Source organism: Alosa alosa, chromosome 22 (assembly GCF_017589495.1).
Source record: "Alosa alosa isolate M-15738 ecotype Scorff River chromosome 22, AALO_Geno_1.1, whole genome shotgun sequence".
In the NCBI taxonomy this organism is placed as follows: domain Eukaryota; kingdom Metazoa; phylum Chordata; class Actinopteri; order Clupeiformes; family Clupeidae; genus Alosa; species Alosa alosa.
Window position 1 is genome coordinate 6,565,440 of NC_063210.1, and position 25,532 is coordinate 6,590,971.

At 43.7% G+C, this 25,532-nt stretch overlaps 2 protein-coding genes, 1 long non-coding RNA gene and 2 other non-coding genes across 6 annotated transcripts; 1 reads left to right on the forward strand and 4 right to left on the reverse strand.

Annotated features, from left to right (window-relative positions):
• The first annotated feature begins 1,241 nt into the window (after positions 1-1,241).
• cdr2a (cerebellar degeneration-related protein 2a) lies at positions 1,242-8,057 on the forward strand. Its single transcript, XM_048233150.1, has 5 exons — positions 1,242-1,652; positions 2,708-2,820; positions 4,221-4,369; positions 4,744-4,896; positions 5,871-8,057. Exons 1-5 carry the CDS (start codon positions 1,571-1,573, stop codon positions 6,784-6,786), a joined length of 1,413 nt encoding a protein of 470 aa, XP_048089107.1. The 5' UTR covers positions 1,242-1,570; the 3' UTR covers positions 6,787-8,057.
• Positions 8,058-8,540: 483 nt separating this feature from the next.
• polr3e (polymerase (RNA) III (DNA directed) polypeptide E) lies at positions 8,541-21,296 on the reverse strand. Of its 2 annotated transcripts, none has more exons than XM_048233149.1 (18): positions 21,218-21,296; positions 20,985-21,100; positions 20,742-20,824; positions 20,349-20,456; positions 19,540-19,592; positions 19,323-19,442; positions 18,693-18,778; positions 18,439-18,483; positions 17,793-17,884; positions 17,022-17,142; positions 16,651-16,732; positions 16,472-16,531; positions 15,939-16,096; positions 15,776-15,837; positions 14,488-14,960; positions 11,502-11,579; positions 10,909-11,034; positions 8,541-10,617 (listed from the first exon to the last, which is right to left on the reverse strand). In XM_048233149.1, exons 1-18 carry the CDS (start codon positions 21,272-21,274, stop codon positions 10,561-10,563), a joined length of 1,977 nt encoding a protein of 658 aa, XP_048089106.1. In that variant the 5' UTR covers positions 21,275-21,296; the 3' UTR covers positions 8,541-10,560. The 2 variants fall into 2 exon arrangements, with proteins under 2 accessions (XP_048089106.1, XP_048089105.1); XM_048233148.1 differs by having other exon boundaries at positions 14,488-14,957; positions 21,218-21,275.
• An 84-nt stretch (positions 21,297-21,380) lies between these two features.
• LOC125287372 lies at positions 21,381-23,631 on the reverse strand. Its single transcript, XR_007192352.1, has 3 exons — positions 23,473-23,631; positions 22,342-22,429; positions 21,381-21,447 (listed from the first exon to the last, which is right to left on the reverse strand). It is a non-coding gene; the product is annotated as an uncharacterized LOC125287372 (long non-coding RNA).
• Positions 23,632-24,609: 978 nt separating this feature from the next.
• Positions 24,610-24,691, reverse strand: trnal-aag. Its single transcript has one exon. It is a non-coding gene; the product is annotated as a tRNA-Leu (tRNA).
• Positions 24,692-25,046: 355 nt separating this feature from the next.
• On the reverse strand, positions 25,047-25,128 carry trnal-aag. Its single transcript has one exon. It is a non-coding gene; the product is annotated as a tRNA-Leu (tRNA).
• Between the last annotated feature and the right edge of the window lie 404 nt (positions 25,129-25,532).

Here is a 25,532-nt window from a genome sequence, read left to right on the forward strand (position 1 = left end):
TATATAGGGTCAATGCTGTCAAAATATCCCAGAGGCTGAACATACACTGAAGACAGACAGGTATATATATATATATATATATATATATATATATATATATATATATATATATATATATATATATATATATATTCCTGTGTATGTTCAGCCTCTGGGATATTTTCACAAATTTGTTGACAGCATGGGACCCTATGGCCTCCATAAGCACCTTTACAGCAGTTTTTTGTATAACATTTTCCACCAAAAGTATAATATTTTGTATTATCTGAACTCTTTTTAATTCTGATATAAATTGGTGCAATTGTTAATTTGTCACGGATGTCAAGAATGTTGCCTATATAGACAACTAGTCTATAATATCACACCCCAAATACTTTTTTTTTTTATAAAAAACCCCATAATTCTAAGGTTCTCTCTATGCTTTGTTTCCTCCCTTTCCCTAGATTGGTTATGATCATTGACACACATGTTTGCCTGGATGTAAAACACACTAGGCCTACAGAGAAGCCCATATTATGCCCCTTTCTCAATATGCCTACAGAGAAGCCCATCTCATGCCACAGTTTTAATATGCCTAGTGTGTTCTAGGCCTACAGAGTGTTTTACATCCTGACTTGCTTGTGTGCATGATCACATTTTGAGCATATCTGTTCATGTAAGTTTGGCTGTGCAACCAGTCCATCCCCATGGTCAACATGCATGAGCTGGCTTGTTTCCCCAAGATAAACAGCACTGCAATTCACATTAGGCCTAACTGCAGAAGCCTACCTCACTGCATTTGTGGTGTGTGTGTGTGTGTGTGTGAGAGAGAGAGAGAGAGAGAGAGAGAGAGTGTGTGTGTGTGTGTGTTTCATTCATTCATTTCCTCATTTAGGTGTGTTTTCTCTGTGAACTGCTACATTGCAGTTTCTCCTTGGAGATCAGTAGGCCTAGACTACAGTAGGTCTATCAACAAATGCAGGTCTTATCCAGCAGGGAGCATAATGCCCATGAAGAGCTGGGAGTCTTACAATTAATTGGGTTAACCAGTAGCCTAATAATGAGCCTAACTGAATTTAACAAATTAAGTTGGACAGGTCTACGCTGTATTTATAGGCCGGCTTCGATATAACATTATCTTCTTCTCATCAAGTTGAGGTAGTCTTAAGTCTCTCACTACAGTCCTACACTGAATTGTATCCAAATTACCTAGCCTATTAGATAGGTTAAAGGCTACAGAAAGCGGCGCCAGTGACCATCACTTTTCGACACACATCCTTTGCCTTACGTCACGTTATCAAAGGTACGAGGAACTTGCCACGTTATAGGCTAGCACGTATCTATGGACGTTGGAGAGGGGAGGGTACCGCGAGCTTGCTCTCTGTCTGCAGTCTTGCACCACAGCGGTGCTCATCTACAGCATGCTCTTCGAGACTCACACAGCGGAAACCGGTTTTTGAGCAGGGCCTGAGGATAAAGCTAAACCCAAGCGGATAACCGAGAGAACCATTCTAAATGTGCTTGCTGCTTCTAGGGGCAAGTGCAGGAATAGGCTCCGGAGTTTAGGAACAAAGCTTTTGTGTTGAAGAAGATGCTGACAGACATGATTGTGGAGGAGGAATTCGAAATTAAAGAGGAGGAACCTTGGTTCGACCACCAAGATCTCGAGCATGGTAAATGGTTTTGAATGATTAATACGAGTAAACCCGTTGCGCTCTCAGCCGTTGGGATATAGTGTTACGAATTTGTAGCCTAATCTGTACAACGCTTTCTAGGTTTTACGCGCATGACAAAGATTTGTGGGAGCGCAGCAGCGCAGTCACTTCTAAAAAAAAAAAAAAAGGGTATAGGAATAGCATTTGTCATTGATAAATGAGTGATTTATCAAAGATAGACGATTTCAGTCCATTGAAATGTAGGCTTATTATGCTGCACCTGCTCGAATACAATGCTGCTCACAGTGAAGCCCACATCACCGTTGGAAATTTGTTAATGGAAAACGTTGGTTTTGTCACCTATTCTGTGATTCTGCTGATCTTGCTGAAAGAGGCAAACAGGAACGACCCGAGTTTAACCTCTATGCGCGGCGTGCATAGGCTAAGATTTGTTTTAAAGAAACCTTTTAAACAGTCTGCTCCTGCGACCGTTTAAAAACAAAGTCCTGTATGTCCTCATTTACTGTTGGCATTAATGTTAGCAAAAGTTAGGTAAAGAGAAAGAGAACATTGACCCTGAAAACCTTATGTTTGGTAGGCTGGATGTTGCTTGACAGTCACCCTCTGTTTCCGTGGACTGGAAGATGGCATTCAGATCAATGTTACACTGCATAACAAACAATTTCCATGTAGACGTTGATGATCTCCAGACATGGAAAGCATCACGCGGTGACATTCCAGTTACACACACTCCATGGGCCTATCTGTCGGTCAGTTGTTCTGTCTCGTGCTCACATGCTCTGGAGTGTCATTACAGGCAAATGTTTGGAGCTGGTTGGGGGAATTAAACTCAAGTCCGATTTCTCTCTCAATGAATCATTTTAATATGGCAGCAATTTCTGTTTCGCAGAGCATGACAGTAAGCCTCTGTATTTCAAAGCAGGTGTATTTATAAATATGAAGGCTCTTAGGATATTTAGGACAAGCTTGAAAGGCATGTGTTTGGTCATTCGGAAGTCATTGCATATACAGATCTCCTTTTGCCTTAGTCCTTTTGCTGGTGTTTTATATAGATCTTCATTTGGCGGCTGAGTTGGGGAAAACTCTCCTGGATCGCAATCGGGAGCTGGAGGAGGGCCTCAAGCAGATGTATGGCACCAACCAGGAGCAGCTGCAAGAGATTGAGGTGCGCCATTTTTTCATGTTTGAAAACAAGTGTTGCAGAATCTTTGTCACAGAATCTTTTGCTCAAAAGCCTTTTTAAAAGGATGCCACTTCCATCACACACACTGGCTACTACTCTTCTAACTGCCTATTTGAGCAATTTTATTGAAAAACTGTTGGCCACAGAGCTTTCAAAGATTTGAGACCAGACATTTATGTGGAAACTATGCAGGCTAGGTGATGCTCAATGCGATATTAGTCTAGACAATCACGTTGAAAGCTAATCTGTTAATAAAACAGACTTACAGTCACTGAGGATGCTCATTTAAATTGGTAATGTGAACTCAATATCCCTAATAAGGTCAAATAGAGAAATCCACTGGGAATGTCCTCAAAAGCACAGTAACTGACAGTGCGTATCTCTCTTGCCATGTTTCATTGCTGAAAGAACTACAAACAGTAAAAGCTGCCACTCAACTCATACTCATTTGGGTTTGGTCTTGGTTGCAATGAATTGCAATTCCAAACTGGAGTATCAACTTGCTTGCATTAAGTGAAAGAAATGTGGTATGATGAGGAAATTATGTTCTAGGCCCTAATGGTTTTATTTGCACATACACATGTACATTTAGAGAGGCAGTTTCCAGCCAGCTCCAAAGGCCCATCAGATGAAAATAGTTTTGTTCAAAACCGGAAAGAGAGTTTTCTAGTAAATTTGTGCCGAATAGTTTTTCTGATGTAGGCATGTATCTATATTTGACATATATATTTGGCTGAAGCAGACAATAATATTTAGAGCAGAGATTGTTTATCTCTTATCTATGTTGTTTTCTTGGATTGATAACAAGTGCCCTGTCCCCTGATGAGCTGACTAAGGCTTTCAAAATTGTACAGAACGATCTGTGTTGATTACTTTCACAAAAAAGAGCTGCTTTCTCTTGCCATGTGCGCCTCGCTTAGCACCTCCAACAGACTTCTGAACTAATGAGAATGTCTTGACCTTTGAGTCTATGCTGAAGGAGTTCCACATTCCTCGGAGGGCGTAATTGAGTGGGAGATGTCAAGTTAGTGCAGCGCTCTGTTGTGGTCGATGGTGTTGGGATGCCTGTTTTACCAGTTTCCAGCACGTGTTTCATTCAGTTTCTCAGAACTAATCAGTTGTCTGGAAGATTATTTTTCAAAATTCAGTTAGTTGAATTGAGGTTTCTCATACACACAATAACCAAGAATCAAAATCAGTTATTGACTTTTCCCTTCATGATTACCTTAGTGCAGGATGCCAAGAGTGACACAGGACCTAGACCGACACAGAGTTGATCCGAGTTTTAAGGAGCAGACAGTTAATAAATAGTATGTGCCATTTCATGTGCTCAAATTTTCCTTCTCTACATCCCTCTTTCCCCCCTGCTTTTGCATCTCCAGTACCTCTCCAAGCAGGTGGACCTCCTTCGGTCTGTGAATGACCAGCATGCCAAGGTGTATGAGCAGCTGGACAACATGGCGCGAGACCTGGAGCAGAGCAACCACAGGCTGGTGATGGACAATCGAGCCTCCCAGCACAAGATCCAAGGGTGAGACAGAGCCGAGTGAGAATGAGAATTTGGAGAGGCTTAGTCTATTACAAGCTTAAAAGTCAGAGGTTTGTGTGAAAACTGACAGTCTAACTATTAAAAAGGAATGCAAAAACCTTACTCAACACCAACACCTAAAACAGTTTGCAGGCACTGATAATAGACTTGTTAGCATGCTAATTGCTAAACCTTCTTTTGGAGATCTAGTTTGCGATGTCATGCTATAAAATGAACACAGCTGGGTGTAATGTGATTCCTATATTTTTGTTTTACCTCAAATGTCTGTTACTTTCAACGAGACCTATTTTGCTGTGAGGCTCATGTGGATGGTTGGAAAACATGGCCATGCTAACAGGTCCCCAACTCCCGTCCAGTCTCACAGATACCATCGAGGGGCTGCAGACGCAGGTGGACGAGCTCCAGAAGCAGGTGGTGGGCCTGAGCGTGTCCACTGCAGAGATGGCCGAGCTGCAGCGACCAGGCAGCTCCAGGAGTCTGGGATCAGGGAAAGGACGCGGAAGTGGCAGGTGAGAGCAAGACTGAACTGGAAAAGTGTTTCTTCATGAACACACCCTTGTATTTAAACAGATTGGCATCTAAACACTGAAGTAATGTATTGTTTTAACCATATAGCTTTTTAATGATTGGGATGACTTCGATCAGGATAAGATGGCAAAGCAAATCAGTTGTCAAGACGTCCAGCCTGCCTTGTTCCCATGCCTTGTGCCTTGTTCCCATGCCTTGTTTTGGTGTTTATGTTCCAGCAGCCTTTCATCCGCTGCCCTCTGGATAGGAAATCCATGGCGACTAGCCATCTCTTTAATCCTATATGCTAAATTCAGCAATGTCCAGCGAAGATGTTAAAATAGCTCTGGCCTCAGAGTCAAATGGGTTCAACTCTCTCAGGCTAATGGAAGTGTTAAGTGCCCCTTTTAAACAGTTAAAATGACGCAAACCACACTTTATAGGTTCATAAACCACATACCGTAATCGAGGCTATGGACGAGTCAAAACAGTGAGGGGCTAATGGCTATCTGTAGGGATAAACCGGCACTAGGTTAAATGGATTACCTGTGAGAAATTAAACTTTGCAAGGTGGGGTTGACTTCAGTCAGAATTAACCAAGGCCCCATTCAGGTCCGCAGCATTCACTGATCTGTCCATTCACTTGACTGATCTGACCTGCTTGACCAGTCGATCTGTTTTGACGTGTTAGTTTGTACCACAGGCTTTGACCTCACAGCTTGAGGTCTATTGTGGTCCAGGCACATCCTGTTCTATCTCTGTGCCTGTGTCCGTGTCTCCGTGTCTCACGCCTTAAGACACATAGTGGGACATACTGTAGGTGATTGTGATGCCTTAATGGTGTTTTTGTAGAAGTCGGTACCATTCTAAATTTAAAAGTACAGAATTTACATTTAACTTGCATCACATTTCACATTAAACATAAACCTGTTTCTCAAATGCCAATGTCTAACTTTATCTGGCCTGTTGTTTGCAGCCAGCATTCCCACAGTTTCTCTGACGATGATGATGAAGATCTCTGCCGGGCTGAAGACGACCCCGAAGACGAGGCGGAGTACGAGGCGCTAGTGAGCTCCGTGCAGGCGCTGCAGGCCCAGCTGGCATCGGAGCGCCTGCGGCGCGAGGTGGCCGAGCGCGAGGTGGACGCCCTGGCCCGGGAGTGCGGCGAGCTGGACGCGAGGCTGTCGCAGCTGGAGGGCTGCCGGGCGCGCCTGGCCGAGGCCGAGACCGAGGTGGCCGAGCTCCGAGAGCTGTGGCGCGCCGACGGGGCCCGCAACGCGGCCGCCAGCCGCTTCCTGCCCGACGCCTTCCTCCTGCTGCCATCGGCGTCGGCATCGTCTGAGAGGGGCGGCGGGTGCTGGCGCGGAGGCCGGGGCAGCCTGAAGCGCTGCAGCAGCGAGAGGCAGCTGAGGGTGTCCGAGGAGGACGACCACGGCGGGGATGACGACGACGGCGGCGAGCGGGAGGGGCTGGACGGGGTCGGGGTCAGCGTCGGCTGCTGCAGGCATGAGCGGGCCTGCCTGGGCCGCTCGGAGGTGGTGAAGCAGCGCGGCATCTCGCTGCTCAACGAGGTGGACGCCCAGTACAGCGCCCTGCAGGTGAAGTACGACGCGCTGCTGCGGAGGTGCGAGGGGGGCCCGCAGGTCCAGAGCAACAAGGCCGTCCAGACTCCGGCCAGCACCGCTGCCTCCTCCACCACCACAACCATGGCCGCCACGACCATGGACCTGGACACCTCTGCCGTGGCTAGCACCCACTCTGTCGCCGTGGGGGTCGAGGAGGACGCCCAGTTGCCCGAATACAAGGTGCTCTTCCACGAGATCTTCAAGTGCATCCAGAGGTCCAAGGCAGACATAATGCAGAACAGGGACAAACCTCGGCACGTCGAGTGAGGCGGCGGGCGCGAAGAACGTTTACTGTGTCTTATCAGACTGAGTACTTGGCTGAAGTCCTAAGGGAATTGAGTTGAACAGATACAGTGGGAGCGGCAATGACTGCCATTGTCAGCCACAAAGAAAAAAGAAAAGAAAGAAGAATGCTCCTCTGCACTTTTAACACCAGTGCCTATTTATGGACCTAATCAACTCAGTAATCCTGCCTTCTCCAAAGTGTTTGGAACAAACAAACCTCCGCTGTGCTCTCTTTGTAAAATTGCACTTTTTAAAACTAGATAGAGCTCAGTAGAATACAGGGTCTCTGATCCGTGGAGTCATGTACGAGCTAGCACGTTTAAACTTGAATTTGGTCTTTCACTGTCGGGGATGCCGTCTGGCACTGAACGGGCTTGTTCTTGGACTCATGTTCTGCAACATGTGAGTGGTTTGGCTCAGTCAGTTAGGGATGATTTCTATATAACTTAAGGATTTGAATCTGTACAGCATGGTTCTTTTGGTTCGGAATTGTTTTTTGGCTTTAGGGATGATCGTGGAAGTCCAGCTGCGTGGGAACGTTTAGCTTGTGTTTATTGGGACCTTTGAAATGCTTGTATTTCGCAACTTGAATATTATGGTGCTCAGCAAGTTATAATCAACGTAAGCTGGATCTGATATCTATCTCCAGATGCGTTTGATCAAAGTCTAGTTTTGGGTTGTGCCAGACACACCCTTATTCTTACGCTGCAGATCACTTTGGGATCACTGAGGTGAAGAATTTAGCCGTAGCCATCAACTCCGCAAAAATGAGCTGGATCTTGACACTGGATCTTGACACATTCAGGAGATTTATACATTATTTATGTCAAAACACCGTCATATACCACAAGTTTGTCAATGTTCTATGTCAGTTCTACTTGTAATTAATGTGATGTAGCTTTACACTGGTTTTCACTGCACTTTAGGCTACTGCAGGTTTTATTTTTGTTTTGTTTGTATGGATTTTCTTTGTATAAATGTTCCCATGTTGTTTAATTTCTCCTTTAAAATGTGAATGTTAAATATTATAATGCTTAATGCACATGATAATCTGCTCTTTCTATATGACTTGAAATAGGCAACTATTCACATTATGACATTGTATGACACACTGTTGTCTGTCTAAATGTGTCTGTTGAATATTAGGGGAAAAAATACTTGTTTCACTGGCGTTTTGGTTTGTTTTTCTTGCAAAACAGTCATCCACCACAACCTTTTGAACCCTTGAAAATAAAACAGCAGCTGATAAGCAAGACACTCCCACTACCTTCACTCCAATAGGGCACTGGTCCACAACAAGGTGTTCTCCAGTTATTCCGTGCTCTGGTATCACACCCAGACCCAATAGAGGCGGCAGACGAGACCAAAGCAGGTGCAAGGCTCAGGTTTGTTGGGGTGCCTTGGTCGGCTGGTTTGCATAATTCATTGTCTAAAGGCTTGTCTCTCTGAAGTCCTTCGCGTGTGCAAATGGGTTCCCCCTTGTTCAAATTCAACAGGCGTAGACATTAATGAATCCACCAGGTCCTGCTTGTGCATTCTGTGCCCTCTTGTGTTGAGGTAAACGCTGAGCAGCGATGACGTGCTCTTAATGTCGTTTATAACGTGTGATTGTGGTAAATGCTGAGCAGCGATGACATGCTCTTAATGTAGTTCATAATGTGTGATTGTCAGTAGACTGTTGATGCTTTGACTAGAAAGTGTTCACTAAATTCCACAAAACCACAAGAGACCATAAATGATTTTACTTTTGTACAGTGTTTATTGAGCCAGGTGACAAATGAGTGGCAGAAGACAATCATTTCTATGAAGTCTTTTTTTATGACAATTTTCAGAGGTAATGTGAGGGAAAGCAGAATTATCTTACCATCCTGAAGAGAGAGGTGTTATGGAATGATTCTTAAAATGGCTACTTCGGTCTTTGGTGCCTACATTAATGGTCCTCTCCACCGCAAAACAAGATGGTGGGGAGTGTTTTTGGTGGTGGTGGCCTCTTCATTCTGACAACACTATCCACTGGTTTGATGAGGGTGATATTTCTCCATAATACAAAGGAGGCACTTTCTCTTGACTGAGTTGAGGCTAAGCGGCTGCATTCAACACCTCACAGTCCAACAGAAGAGCAGCTCTAAATTCAGTGAGTCAGCCAAACACTTCCCTTAAACTCACTCTGGTCATTTTAATTGTTTATACAGGACACTGAAATAAACATGTTAACCACAGGCCAAGTAAGACAGGAAAAAGAAAAATCCCCAAATGCTGTGGCACAGACCATAAAAGAAAATTAAGGTCAGTCAACCGGTTATGGAAACATCTCAATGAAGACCTGAGGTTCTGTTATGGCACTTTCCCGAGACACTAGAGACAGGAGAAAAATGAGAGGTTGTGTTTCTGTTGGCAGAGCGGACAGCAGACTGCTCTTAAATAACTCCTTTAAGCTGAAGAAAGAGGATCAATTCTGGGGTGGGGTGGGGTGGGGTGGGGGGTGGGTCGACAGACAACCAATTTATAAGAAAAAGGGGCTCTAATGAAAAGCAGCATCTAGAAGTTTACCGGCAACATACTCTCGATCCTATTGAGATAACAATCGTTTCCAAACAATGTGCCGATCATTTCAGTAAAGATTCAACTTTCATCAAGTGTCTTATATTTTGATTTTAAGTAAACTAAACATCCTTCCCAAAGTACATTCAATAATGGCACAACCACTCCAATCCCCTTCCTTCAGATTCCTGATTAGTAGGATCATGAACTTAAGAGTTCCCCTACAACCTGCAGTGTAATGCTGGAGACCCATCTGTTTTGCCTACAGCATATCCAAGAGCCTTAGAGGAGGACAGCCCCTATCCTTGTCTGAGGGACTTTGGTTTGACAATTTCCAAGAGTACTAGGGGTCTATGTAAACACCGGTCTGAGATATGTGCTTGGGAAACCAGATTGTTGTTTCCAGTTTCTATCAAGTGCTTTCAATTCGTTCACATCTTGTATTTTTATTATTTATTAGCACAAGCTCATGGGCAAAGTTCAGCTTATTCTTCCATGCTTTTCCCACTCTGCATGGTATTACTCTTTGCATAAGTCATCATGAAGAGTTCAACAAAATGAATACAACTGTGAGGTAACCAGCTCCTCAAACTCATGCACACTGCAATCCAAGGGTCAAAAAAACCAATTTAAGGGACAAAAAAAAAAAAAAAAAGTTCCTACATAAGGCCCATACAAAAGCAAACGTGATTTATGAAATGTGACTTTTCACTTGCAGAAGGCCACAAATTCAGATTAACCTTGAATAACTGCACTGTGTTTTTTTATTAATAGAACACTATTCTATATTTAACTTAAAATGAAAACAAATGTTGAAACTGAAGTAAAGAAAAGTACAGGATCACTTAGTCATTCAGACCAACTGCTCAAACTGCCACCAGTCCATTCTCATCATGTACGTGTGTGGGACTCCAGCGCTCCAGCCCTTTTATTTGACGTGAAGAAAGCGAGGTGTCGGGGGTTGTAGCTCGGACTCACAGCATCTTGTGTCTGACCCCGGCTACGTGTTCGGCTGCGTTAACAAAAGCACATGTCCGGGAGCAAGAAAAAGTGATGGACCACTTCGATCACCCAATCACAGGCTTGTCCAGAGACTGCAGGAGGGCAGTGATTGGTTCGTGCACGGTCTGCTTTTGCCTCCCTGGGCAGAGGCTGCTCTCACCAGGCTCTGGGGGAGGGGGGGGGGACCCGCCTGTGCACCACCTCCTCCTATCGTCACGACAACATGGTTCCCTTTAGATACCACATGCCTCCCTGGCTGACGCAGCAGTCCTGCAGAGAGAGGTGCATTTTAACACAGTTAAACAATTTAACACAGATCACACAGCACACAGCAAAAAAACATAATAAAATAATACTCAACAAGTCCCAACATCCCATCAAATGCACACTGAACTGGGCATCTAGGCTCTCAGCTTACTTACATATGCACATAGTCTTTTTCTATGCCCTTCACAGATTGTGTGTGTGTGTGTGTGTGTGTGTTGAGGGGTATTGGGGGGTGGGGGGATTGTTGGCCATGCATATAAGGTCTGCGTCACAGTGTGCATTGTGGAGGGTCACCTTGAGTAGCCGGTCCACGTCAGATTTGGTGACGTTGTCGCCCAGTTCCTGAGTGAGACGACTCTGCACCAGGTTTCTCCTGACCCGATAATTCTTCATGAACAGTTCAAAGAGGATCTGCCGGTACTGAAGAAGAAAAGATATACATCTTCAAATAACACTTAAAACAGCAGTACAAGTAGTACTACTTTAAAATAAGATTAAATGACCTCCTTTGATAACCCTGATATTTCAGTCAAGATTTAATAAGCAACCCAACCCAAAACTCAGCTGAACTGCCAATTAAATAGAAGGGAGAAAACAGGCAAATATCGGCCAAAAATAAATCGGCAGGATGTATCGGCCATCAGCTGACCCAGATTTCTAAATATCGGCATTGGCATCGGCCATAGAAAAACCCATATCAGTCAACCTCTAGTAGGCATATCCAGAAATGAAGTGGCCTGAAGATATGAAGCTATAAAGATATCACAAATGCTACTCCGGCATTGATTCTACATTGTGCTGACAAAAATGTGCCAATACTACTGTATTCTTCTCATAAAATGTGATGTTTTTAGAGAGGTTTTTTTTTTATTAACTGTGGGTTTTACCCTGTCAAAGGTTTCTCCGGACTCCCACAAGGCAAACACCTTCTGCTCATCTGAAGCAGCTCTGATCTGAGGGGGGAACTGCCGAAGAAAGACAAAAAAAAAACAATCAATCAATCACACACACACACAGAGAATCATAAGCAAACTTGGCACAGAGTTAAATTCTCGATCTACAAGACAGAGAAAGTGTCTTAAATAATTAAAAACCCTCATTTACCAAAAATCAGAGAGCGAAAAGATAAAATTAGATGATAGGTTCCTCCCATGGGGTCAGAGGAAATTTCAGGATTGTGACAAAATAGAGAACAGTCTCTGGACACTATTTTAAATTGTGCTATTGAGTAAGGCCAATAAGACACAACACCAACAGGGCAACAGGGCTAATGTGTTCCACCTTCACAAGATAATTGATTAGTTTAGAATCTTTCAAAAGAACAAAACACAATTCCATTAAGGGCTTAATACCAGGAACATTTCAGAGCCTGGCATGATCAGATATGTTCACAGTGCCTGAGAACTTTAAACCCAGTCAATTGTTGTCTGAGGATGGAAAGGAATAATCTTGGCATTGTTTGCCTTGGCCTGGATAACATGTTCTAGAAAGGGTTGCAAATTTACAGAAATGTTCTTCGACTTTAGGAAGGCCTAACTCTCCACTTCTGCACGCAAATTTTGTGCTGTTCTAAAAATGTGCGAGACCTTAGTGATTATTCATTTAGTTTCGAATTCAGTCATAATGGCAACACACAAAACAATAATTACAATTTCCTAACAACAACCTTGAGGTTCTAATTATAGCTCCCATCCCAGGAGTAGGGAGCCAGTCAACCAGCCAAAGAGCTGAGGTGTGAAACTACCGATGAGTGCTACGGCAAAAACACCACCCCTCCTCTGTAGGAGACTGCTCTCCTTACAGGCTAATGCGCTTTGTCTCTGCTCTACCATTAATAGCGATTACATAAGCCTGGGCTAACTGGCCATCTCACACCCCCTCCACCAATCCCACGGACAAAAAAGGATTAGTCCAGGTCTTACACCACAAGAAAACTGGATTAAGAGCCACCGTGCCATTCAATGGGTCATCAGTGTCTTACTGGTTCTCAGCTAAGGAAATGGACAGTGGAGCTGCCCAGCAGCATTCCTGCTGAAAACGTTTCCTTCGTGGGCCGAATGCCCTTTCTAGAAGCTTCCTTCCTTCCTGACTCACTCACGCAGCAACAACCTGCCACCAGCGCGAGTCCAAGCCCTTGAAATACGATGCACGGCCGAGAATTCTGGAATTCAAACATACAATAAGAGAAGGAGGGGCCTTCCGTGTCAACGGTTAACGGCTCGTATGAACGCGCGGGATGTAACCGAGAAGTCCTGACGACCTCAAGGCACAACAATCACGCAGCACTGGCCAGATTAGGACAAACACGCACTGTACCCAGACCACCACTTTTCAAATAATGCAGAGTGTAAGATGTCACGGCTTTGTGTCCCAACCCTTGGCTGTTTCTGTAAAGAGAGGGAGAGCATGCACTGTGAAGGCTCATAATGCAGACACACGTCTCTCTTCTCTTCAGTACATTACGTGTACTGCACTGTGACTGAGGAGATGGGAATTTCAACAACGTCAGCCTCTTAAAATGAGACTCCATTGTAAAGCAAATTCAAATACGTACACATACGTACGTTCAAATACGTTTCCATAGAAACCCTTTACCAGCCGTCAAACAGCAAATTCATATTTGTCCAATAACCTATTCTGAATGAGTCTAGTGTGCCAAAATAACTGAGTAAGGATAACTGATATATTCCTTGATATATGTATGTGGTTTCGTTTCACAGCGTGGAACATGACTCCTCCTAGGCCTGCCTGCTGGCTTCGCCTTCCCGAGAGAGATGATGTGCGAGATCAACGTACATGCCTCTGCGGCTGAATCTGAACAGGAATGTGCCCTCATGGCTGAAATAAACAGGAGAAAACGCTTCACTGTGTGAGCTTGTCTCTGCTTGCTGCTCATGTTATGGCAGGCACCGATGAACAAGAGGGACATCTAAGTTTCTCAATATCCACGGTGCATGTGAGGGAGTCAGAATTGATGAGGTCATTCATTCATCTCTCTCACACATAAACTCTTTCACACACATTATAGTGAAATATGACCTCATAGCTGGACTGTGACCTTTGTTCTGGCCTGGTGATCCCTATTGTCAAAGACTTCCTGTGATACCATCTGTTACTTAAAATAAACTCAATGACGGGTATTCCACACTGGAGTTTTGCCGGACACCCTTCAAATATTTATATCTTTACATCTACACAAGTGATTAGTGGGACCTGAGAAGAAGGGCTGCCAAACTATTTGGAACATAAAATTCAGAGAATGAAACACCATCATAATTAATACCCTTGCAATTCCAACTGTGAGCCATGGACTGCGGTCTCCAGTCTTCAAAAGCCTTTGAGAAAATAGCTTTGATGACCGTTTTCAACAGGCCACTGGTCAGTGGTATTTGTGATCACAAGATATTAGTTCTCACTTTGTGTGGTGGTACCACTCCTCCACAGTTACCCTTTATCAGATTTGCCTCTTTTTAATCCCAAGTCTGACAGGCCTCAACTACCTGCCAACACAACTCTTCAGTTTTTGTAATCGTTGAACAGGTTAAGCTTCAAACCAACATCCAGTGGAAAACATGGGACAGTTAATCAGTTTCTTTGAGGGTCACAGTGTGTGCAGCTTTTTGAACAAACTGAGCTTATTCAACAGTGAGGAGACTGACAGCACTGTTCTCCACAGTGGGTTGAAGCACTAAAGCCTCCAGGATCTCACAGCTTGAAACTCAGCTTACACCTCTAATTTTCATCCTTAACATAATTCCCTTCTTAAGCACCTCATCCATGTACACATGAAGTCATTACATTAACCAGTTATACCCTTCGGAAGCCAGTAGTGTCCACATCACACCCCCCCCCCCAGCAGTGGCGCGTACTCACAGGCACCAGGATCTGTTTGCACTGGTTGAGCAGGATGGCGTCCTGCAACGCGCGGTCCGAGACGGTTCCCAATGAGCAGCGTCCGGGCGGCAGGGCGGCCAGGTGCAGGTTGAGAAGCCGCTTGACCTCGCTGAGCGTCAGCACGTACTGCCGGCGGAAGGTGGTGCGCACAAAGTCCTGCAGCTCCGGCCCGGGCGCCGCGTGACCATTCTGGGGGTCGGGGGAGCCGGGGTAACCGTTCACGGAGCCGTTGGGGATGGCGGAGGTGTCCGATGTGTCCATGGGCTCCTCGGAGTCACTGAGGGGCTCCTGCTTGACACGGACGGACGGCGCGGAGCTGGAGGCACCGGCTTTGCTGCCCGGGGCGGAGCCTTTACGACGAGTGTCCAGGTCCTTCTGCAGCGAGGCCTGGTGGTCCCGGGCACCCTCTCGCGCAGACTTCAGACGCTGCTCGCCACTCACATGAACTGCTTCTGAAAGAGGTCAACTAGGTTATCCCCATGACAAAGGACTTCATGAATGCTGGATAGGATTTAACATTCTTTTGAGCCTGGTTACTACCATTTAAGATTTACAAACAAATGACAGAGAAACTGCCTATACATTACTCGTTACTGTGTACGTCTATTTCATCCACAAAATGTACTCATTGTGTGAATTTATTTCTAAAATGAATAATTCCGGTCCTTAAATATGGTTGGCTGAATCGTGTTCGATGCCGTTGTATAATCCAGCACATCCCCACACATTAACCACATTTCATTCTACATTACTGCCCTACTTGATACAAAAGTTAAGAGTTGCTGCATCTCAACATCTTGCTTGGCAACCATTCTGATAGAGGAAATATATTTCTTGGCAGAATAATGATTATCTATGAATAAAATCATTACATTTCTCATTGCTGTGCCTTTATTTTATAAAATCTTGTCTGTAAGTTACAGTGAGTATAGAACATCTAAGGGGGGTTTTAGGCACCACCTCTTGGGGCTTAGTTCTTAAGTCGCATCCAATAAATGTATACAGACTGCAGATCTATTCAAGAATCCCCTATTGTGACATCAGACAAATCACCGAGATCATCAAAGTGGTATCAAAGTCCAGTTGTATCAGGACAACCAGCAGGGCAAAAGTGCACCACTGATAATTACATCGTCGTCAAAAAGATCTTCTGTTCTCCATCAACAAAGACTTCCGCTCAGATGTTAATGGCAGACTTATCATGATAAGCATGGAGGAGGCAATACAGACAGAGAGCAACTTGCCCTATCCTGGGCTAAACACAGACCTGCTTGAGAATCTTTCTTCGGTGCAAAGTCCTCCTTGGAGAAATTGAACACCTTCTCCAACCTGTGGCAAACACAAACAGTTCAGCGACTGACCCGAAAAACTCACCCACTCTGGCTAGGTGAGGATGAGTGGGTCTCTATTCTAACGGTCTGTTGTCTTACTTGGACTGGATGCCCAACCACAGCATATTCTGCCTCTGTGCCACGTCTGGGTGCTTCTTGACGAACTCGCGGTCGCTGGGCAACACAAACTCCCAGCCACGGTTGACCCGGGGGGCAGACATCTGCTCCAGGAAGTCCTTGACGTCCTCTGGGGGCAGCTGGAAGAGGGTGGCATTTCATTTCATAAACACAGAGCCACACAAATTGCCACCCTGCCATATGCCCTTAGCACCAGTACAGATGAAACAATGCTGCATGGTCTGGGCTGCCTATATCCACTGGTCCATATCATTACTGTGGTCATGAGCTCATGAGAGTCCATGTACAATTTGTCTACACGTCATTCTTTGTTCATTAAACAGCAAAATCATAACATACACAGTGAATGAATTTCTGCCCTTTAAAATCATATTCGTCCATCGTTCTGACTATGTTTCTTGTAGCCTCAAGCTGAAACAATTCCTTGCTTCACAGTGCCCTCTGGTGTTACAGCGGCAGAACAGTGCCCAGTACAGCAGTGCGTTCATCAGTACCTTAATGACGGCAGCCACCTCCTTCCTCATGATGGAGCGCTCCTGAGTGAACCTCCACATCTAAAAGGGGAGGTGGGGGGGGTGAATAAGTGACAGTGGCACAGATGAGCAACATGCTTCACCACAGGGTTATTATGAGAGAACTTCCCCAGCGTCGGGGAGATGACGACTCAACTTACCACAAAGTCCCTGCCACGGCAGAGCACCTCGGCAGGCACGCCACTGTGGGGACTGCAGCTGCTCTTTGGGTAGAGCACGTCACTGCACAGAAAAGCCCATATACACACCACTATAAGGTTCTGATAGAGTCAACATTCCAATAATATTGTAGTTTGCTGACCATCTGAGAACTTCATTCCAATATTTTTTGTTGTCGAGAGAGTCATAGATCCCTTTGGTGTGTACAACTATAATGATGAGATGCTATGGGAAACATGTCATCAACCACTGACCATTTCAATAAAATATGCTAAGAGCCGCATTCATAGTCTTTGGAAACTAATTGTACAAGTAACTGAGTGCAATGGTGCTGTAAGAGAGTGGTTCTCACCTCTTGACAACCCAGTTGCCCTGTACCAGCATCGCCACCTGCTGGATACAGCGCAGTACTGCTGTGGAGTCTGTGCCGGGAGCGAGCAGGCCCATAAGGTTGGCAAATGGCATCACCTTCACTGTGGCACCACAGAGGAAAGACAGAAATTAGATAATTACTGAGCTGGCATTTTGAAAGTGGTGTGTGTGTGTGTGTGTGTGTGGGGTGAGACCATCAGTACTATCAGTATTTAGAATCACAAGGGTCAAGGAAAATGGCAGAACACAAGTATTTACTCTGCAGTACAGAACTAAAAAAAACTCCTTAAAAGAGGACAAAGATCATTTTATATATTAAGTGTTGGGCAGGGCTGAACACCTTCACACTGATAGGTCTCATATAGTGTTCCTGAAAAAGTTGTTCCTAGTAGTAATATTTCTTGACTAGCAGAATTGTGGGTTTGTACCAAACCTTTATCTGTCAAAGAGCATCAAAAGCATCATTTTGACTAGATGTCACAACAGTACCTCATAACAAACACAGTGGCATTCCATCAAAATGATACTACTTTGTCTCCTTGCCAAACACCTGATATTGTTTCAAAAATCCATAATTTCATCACTTTCAAAACTGTGCTGACAAAAAAAAAACCTCTGAAAAAAAAAAAATTCGAGCAATCTGATATGCTACTACTGCTGACAAACAAGTCATTTCCTTGTACAATTGCCGTATTAAAACCAGCAAGAACACTTCAGGGGCTTGCATCTGAGGATACAGTGGCTTGCTCACCATTCTTCATGAGGGTCTTGACCTGGTCACCGAGGGGCAGCGTGCGCAACTGAGCCATGGAGAGCACGTTGCTCGGACCACTGGGCCTCACACTGCAACGTCACAACACAGACAGGACAAAGGCTCACGTTACATCAACAGTAGTCCGAACAGCATTTACCCAGCCTCTGAAACGTGAAGCACACCGCATATAGCCACCGACACTTTGTCACTTGCCCATGCACACTAGCGCCTACATTTTTAACCGACGAACATTTGATAAACAGTGGATTCTACTGAGTGGCTCTGACAAAAACAGAACTGAACTGTAATCTAATCTAATACAACAAATCTACACGGCGGAGACAACCGAGTTGGATGCTGGTGTGCAGAATTGCATCAAAAACAACGGAGCCTAACGTAATCAAACGTCAAAAGTGGAGTGGGTCGTACTCATGCCGGCGCCTATATGCGGAGGCCTTTAGTGATGCTCAACTGGCTCCAGCTCGCACAGGCACAAAAAAAAAAAACGACGGCTCAGATTGAGCAGTGTCATCACTATTCCTCTATATCTTCCTTTGTTAACAAACATGACAGATCGCTGTAATGTTAAAATGGAAAAAATATGAAGGACAAAGAGGTCAAGGAGTTGGAAACTCATACTCACATCTTCTCCTCTGTTACTGGAGGCATGAGCATGGCCAGGTACTCGCTGCAAGGTAATGGACAGTCGTTTAAAACAAACAAGGCCGTTGAATTTAGAAATTATTTTAACATTTAATACAGCAGTGGATGTGTTAAATATTTCACCCACATAAGCTTTGTTTTAACATACCTACTCATGAGCGTTGGTTGGTGTTAGCATGGATGATGTGCTAATAAATATGTACACAAAGTAGTTAGTCCACTAACTGAACTCACCTGGGTGTCTTGACCAGCTCAGTGCTCTCCGTAGCGCCCATGTTCTGGCAGAACAGGTACTGCCGCTCATGCTCAGAGCGTCCATCCTACACAACAGGGCAAGAGGTAGTAGAGATCTTTACACTACAAGCAAACAAACAAACACACTCAAAAATACAAAGCTGCATCCACCTCTGAGAAGTGAGACTATGTGCCAGAAATAATGTCATATATGGTCTCTAGAAAATGTATGCCTGACAGCACAAAACCTGAAGCCCAAATCGCAAAAACACCAGTGTCCCTCACTGACCAAGTCACTGGCAATGGACACACCTTTACTGATTGAATGCTCTCAGTGTTGAACAGATCATCAACTCAATAGCATAAACACCCTTTGCCAAAACACTTCATTGTTAAAACTAGCTTTGAGGATAATCGGTCAACAAAAACAAACAAAAAATCTGATAAGCATCTTGAGACCATCAAACAGATCACTGACAGCTATGTGAAGATGTGCTGTTAGCTCTAGTCACACCAACCAGCTTAGTTTAGAACACCAAACTGCCATTTCCAGAGAACTACCTGGGGGACAATCACTATATGCAGCAAGACCTGGCATAACCGATCTAAGGCTAGTTCTGGGCGATGTACCTTTATGCCATGGTAGTGTAGATGCGCCCAGGGTTCCTCTGCTTGCTTCTTCTGTAAGAACTCGTAGGACTGGACACGCCGCTGACGGGCTTGCTCGGACTCCGGCCGAGAAAACCTCACCTGCAGGGAGGACAGGGAAGTCACAGGTTAATCTCTGCATGACATTTGCATGACAAATTAAACTGAATTAAATTAAATGACTTCGAGTGCAACTTACAGTGACTTGCTTGGTATCCTCCTCAGCCTCATCCTGAGAGGAGTCACCACCGGCTATGTGGAAACAGCAACAGATTTAGCGCACACATCAACCACCACACACGCGCACACAACAACCACCACACACGCGCACACAACCACCACCACCACACACGCGCGCACACAACCACCACCACCACACACAAGCCACAAGACAATAACCACCACCACACACGCCAATAATAATAAACCACCACCACCACCACACACGCGCACACACAACCACCACCACACACGCGCACACAACCACCACACCAGCGCACACAACAACCACCACACACGCGCACACAACAACCACCACACACATTTAAATCTTCACTGACTAGAGAGTCTAAGCCATGACATTGTGTAAATTTGAGTTCACATAAAGACATGGGGCCTGTTTACATTTGTTTTTAGAAATGCGCCATGAGGGCTCCGATCACAAGTGGTCAGCCGAGACATATTGCGGTTTACACATGTATTCAAGGAGTACAGCTAGAAACGTTGCAGACCACTTGTGTTCAGATTCCGTTACCACCAACATCACGGTCATTAGAACTCCCATTGTCAAGATGCATCAGAACGCATTAGTGTTTACGCAACAAAAGATATGTGGTCAAATGTGTCTCCTCAACTCAGCAACCACGTCAGCAAGTGGTTTGAGTGATCTGATCACGATTATGTTCTAATTGTAAACAATCACCAAGACGCATTGTGATCTGATCACCCAAGTAGACGCATCCAAATTTAGATTCAGATTCTGAGCATAATGAATGAAGCTGGTCCTACCTTCGTTGGCCGCCTCCCTTTCGCGATGTTTCGTGTCGGCTTTGTCCAGGTAGGAGAAGCTGGGCCTCATCTGGAGAATGCCCTGCAGAGGCGTGAGGTGGAACTCACCTGGCAACACGAAACAAAAACAAACAAACAGTCAGGAAGTGTTTGCTTTACCACTTACGTATGAGTGTTTGACGCAAAAATAATACACAAAGTGGCCACTGTCTCAACACACAATGGTATAGAAATAAGTGATGTCAAATTGTCATAATTTTGTAGAACAGGTTTGTAAGGGGAGATATTCAGGTATTAAAGTGCTCAAAATGTTAACAGATCATATCTGACCAGACATTATAAAGAATATAAATATGGGTATAAATTTACAGCAGTTATGAAAACATAATTTACCTTTGCGGAAAATGGCAGCTGCATAGCGAGATGTGTCAGTGGTTGCTTGAATAGAAGTTAAGGTCTGTTTATCCATCATTTTTCTGTTTGAAAAACAAGAAATGAGTCACTCTGGATAATACCAAATAAAAACAAATCACATCTGAAGCGTGTGTGTAAAAGACCAATATGTATCTGTGCTGTACATAGATAACACAAAGGCAGCAGCACTGCAATGCAGCTACGGTACCATCCAACACTCACACAGAATACAGGCTAGACTCTTCACAAGTAGTGCCATCAACATTGAGAGCGATCTGCTCCCCTTTACTGCGGCAGTAGTTTGGGCTCATAGTGTCCATGGCGACCTCAAGCTCTACCTGTGCATGCAAATGTGAGAAAGTCACAACTAGGCTTTGGTGGCCTTACTACTTACAGCTGAATGCATATTGTATTTTAGGCCTGGCACACATGACATCTTTTTATGGTCATCTCACCTTCTGTTGTTTAGGCTTAATTTTGGCAGATAAATGAGTTGCATCATCATATGTCATAGATGACCAGCTTATTGGGATACTAAACGATAAGGGGGATCATATGCACAAGCTCAATATTAAATAGATCCAAATGACAATTGGGTACAATTGGTGTTATTTGTGCAGCATTTAGTGTTTACCTGAAACAGATACAGCTTATCCGCAAGACTTTTGGCCAAGTACACATCAAACTGGAACACAAAAACAAGAGATCATTTGACCTTTCCAAAGTGACCCTAGTTGCATAAACACCCATTTATGATACATCAACATAGATAGACAGATACTTTATTGATCCCTAAGGGGAAATTCAAGGTCTCAGTAGCATACAGACATCACACACAACATGCACTTAAAGTAGAAAAAGTAATATAAGTATATAAATATAAAAAAACTCCACTGTAGAATAGAAACAGTAGAAGATAAAAAAAAAAAAGTAAAATACTAAATACACTAATAAATATACTAAATAAACTAAATTAAATATGCACATAGTGTGCTTAAGGATGATCAAGCATGAGGCGCTTGTAGTGACAGGACAGGGACTGAGCCTGTAATTCTGTATGCATGGTAAGGTGCTCTATGAGAGTGAGTGTCATGATGATGGTGCAAATAGGTAAGTCCAACAGTGCAACTGTTACAGTGCAAGAATAAAGTCTGGAGACCAGCATAAAATAAATATGGACATATAAGAGAATAATGTAAACAAAGTAATATAAAAAAAACTATATCAGTGCAAGAATAGGTTGAAGTAATAGGGTTACAGCCATTGGTCAAGTATTAAGTATAAAGTATTAAGTACGGCCACAATCCAGGCTGTGGGAGGGATGGAGGGGTTATGCATATGTGCTAATATAGCATGTAAACAGTGTAGCAGTAAAACAGTAGGCTAGTGGACAGTCAGTACACAAACAAGGAGAAGGTGGAGAGGCAGACAGACTCTCCCTTTAGTGATACCTCTTAGTGAAGAACATACCTCTGTTGGCAGCTTTTAAACAGCACACATTTACAGACACAGCAGGCTGTAGTACTGATAGATAAGTGTGTATCTTTTCTGTTGTAAAGTTGGGAGGAAACCTGCATACCTCTTGTATGATGGGGTCATCGTCATCCCCGCTGGCCATGATGAGAGGACAGGGAGGAACCTCGGCAACAGACCTCTGAAGTCCAAACCTAGGATTAGCGAAATGCTGAGGCACTCACTTTGTGATTGATACTAATGTATACAACATTTTGCCGAAAAACAAAGGAACAACGGTGGCTTCATATCTCGATTTCCCCTTCTTTTTATATTATTGTAACGTTAAAAATATCATTGAGCTTGGGAATTCATGGGTATAAATGACTACAGCATTCTACAGTACTGCACCAAAACAACTGACATTTGTTCCGACAGATTATATTTTAAAGTCAGACCTCTCATTATAAGCATGGTATAAAACTACCTTGCTGACATTGTTCACTGTTTCTTGATGAAATATCCAGTTCAATAAGCAACGACAGTAACAGAGCAATCCATGAAAGTGATGCCTGCTAACGTTAAGCTAAGTTATAACGGTACAAAACATCGCTTAAAACAATTGTTCTATATTCGTGGCTAATGTCAGCTGTTCACATACAAAGTCCGTTCAAATACTTACAAACCTCACAAACAGCAGGAGATAACGCTAAATGATGAGACTTCAGACATACCAAGCTAGCTGTGCTGGCTATTGCTAACTTAACATATGCGAGCTATCCAGCGTTAGCATTTAGTATTGATCTCCGGTGAAATGATGCAAGAACGTGTCATTTTCTTACGATAGTCAACACATTATTTAAACAAGTTAGTTCCTTTACACCATCGCATTATTTTAATGTGTGACCACATATAAAAAACAAAAACTGGTTGATTTCACCAGCACAACATGTTTTACTTGCCCGATGATTGACAAGCTAATGTAACAGAGTTGGTTGAAAATGCCATGCACCAATAATGTAACGTTAACATGGTTACGTTACGGCTCCCTTTAGCTAATCTCATGTCGTCTTATTGACCCAACACAAATATAGCCATCCATCAAAATCAGTGATAATTGTCATTCTTCCACAAAGATGACCTAACACTAGGTAACTTTTCAAATGCTAAGTTATCTAGTTAGCTCGCTAGCTGCCAAATAAGTCTCAAGTCTCAAGCCCATAACTGTTACACATAAAATACATTTATTCCGTCTCACCTGTAACACAAAGATCACGCCTGCCTCTTTGTACCCTACTCTGGTTGTTCTTAACGGCTTCAGCAACGCACAAGCCTGTCTGTGTTGAATATGTCAATGTAAGAAATCTGGGTATAATGCTGCCATGTTGCTGATTCCAGTCTACACAGACACGTGGGGAGGAGCTGCTGCTTTTCCTTTCCCATAATCCAGTGGTAAAACAGACACAAGTGTGTTTTTTTTACTCAGGGAGGCGCCAAAGAGCTGCGAAGATAATCTCTCCAGCGATAGAGTAGCCAAAACAGACGTGTATTTGGGTTTTTTTTTCTGCACTTCAAAAAATAAGAATACGCTAGTCAGGTAAGTGTAAGTGTTCTTGTCTATGATGAATTATTAATGTGTTTTCCTTTCGTCTTGATATTGCTCCACAAAACTACTTGTGTATCTATATCTTCCTTGCAACCCCATTATAGTGTCTTCTGTAGCCTACTAGTGATGTTATGTCCTCACGTGTTTGTGTATGTTGAATTTTCATCAATAAAAATCGTGTGCATATCTGGTGCTGGAACAATCGAAGCAATGTTGCCAGATTTACTGCCAATCTTAAAGTCTAGTGAGGTCTGGTGCAGGTGTCGTTAAGGTTGGTAACCTGAAAGTCATGGCCTGCCAGGCCTGCCTCCAATGTCAAAACTCTGGCAGCAGTGGGATTCGAATCCTCGCCCCCGAAAAGACTAGCGCCTTACGTACACCAGAAGACTGACCAGATTTGGGAAAGACTCTTGAAGCTTGAATGGGGGGCATTAGTTCAAGACTCCAATCTTTCAAGAATCTTTCCCAAATCTTGTCAAAGTCTAATGTATGGGTAGCATTAGACTGCTCAAGTGCACGCTGGCACTTCGAAAATGCAAAAAAAAAAAAAAAAATGGAATACTTACTGCAACAAACCAACGTTATAGCAATCATCAACAGTGTAAAAGCAATGTCTTTCAACAGGAAATCGAGTCCATAAACGTTCAGCATTATAATTCCCTATCACTGTTTATGCAACGAATGTTTAAGAACGATGCTACAATGAGGCTACAATGAACGAGGCTACAATGTTGATATTTTTTTTTATATTTCATCCTGGATTGGTCAATACAGTACATAAAACCTTGCTGACAGCGGTGGGATTCGAACCCACGCCCCCGAAGAGACTGGAGCCTTAATCCAGCGCCTTAGACCGCTCGGCCACGCTATCACACAAAGCCTTATTTCGAGATGTGTTTCAGAGAAAAATACGATAATTGCGCCTTGTGACTAGTGATGTGATCTTATTAATAACACGTGGCACTTCGAACATGCAAATATGTTTTGGGATATTTACTGCAAGGAACCAACGTTTCAGCAATCATCAACGATGAAAAAGGAATGTCTTCCGACAGGAAATCGAGCCCTTACAGTCTATGTTACCAACATAATTTCCAATAACTGGTTATGCAACATATGTTTCAGAACGAAGTAGTGTTCTTTGGTCTTCGACGATCATACATACTACAAAGCTGGTATTTTGATTATTTCATCCTGGATGGGACAACACATCTTATAAAACTTTCTGACAGCGGTGGGATTCGAACCCACGCCCCCGAAGAGACTGGAGCCTTAATCCAGCGCCTTAGACCGCTCGGCCACGCTATCGTATAGAAGAAAAATAAGTATATTTTGCAGAGAACAACACGCCAATCGCGCTTTATGTCTAGTGATGTAATCTCCTTAATTACACGTGGCACTTCGAACATGCAAATGTTTTTCGTACACTCACTGCAACAAAGTAGCCTAACGTTTTTAGCAATCATCAACAGTGTAAACGTAACTCATTTTGTAGTTGAAACGAAGAATCAGTAGAGTGACAGTTTACAATATTTCTGTTTACAAGGCCATCGTGACACCAAATATCGATACATAGGTAACGCGAGGTAGTTCGTATTCATGTAGCTTTATTTGGTTCTGGTTTTCCAGACAATCAAATATCCTCCTTATAGTCCAAGGTTGACCATGCACTTGTATTGTAATGCAGAATATATGTATTTTGATTCCACCAT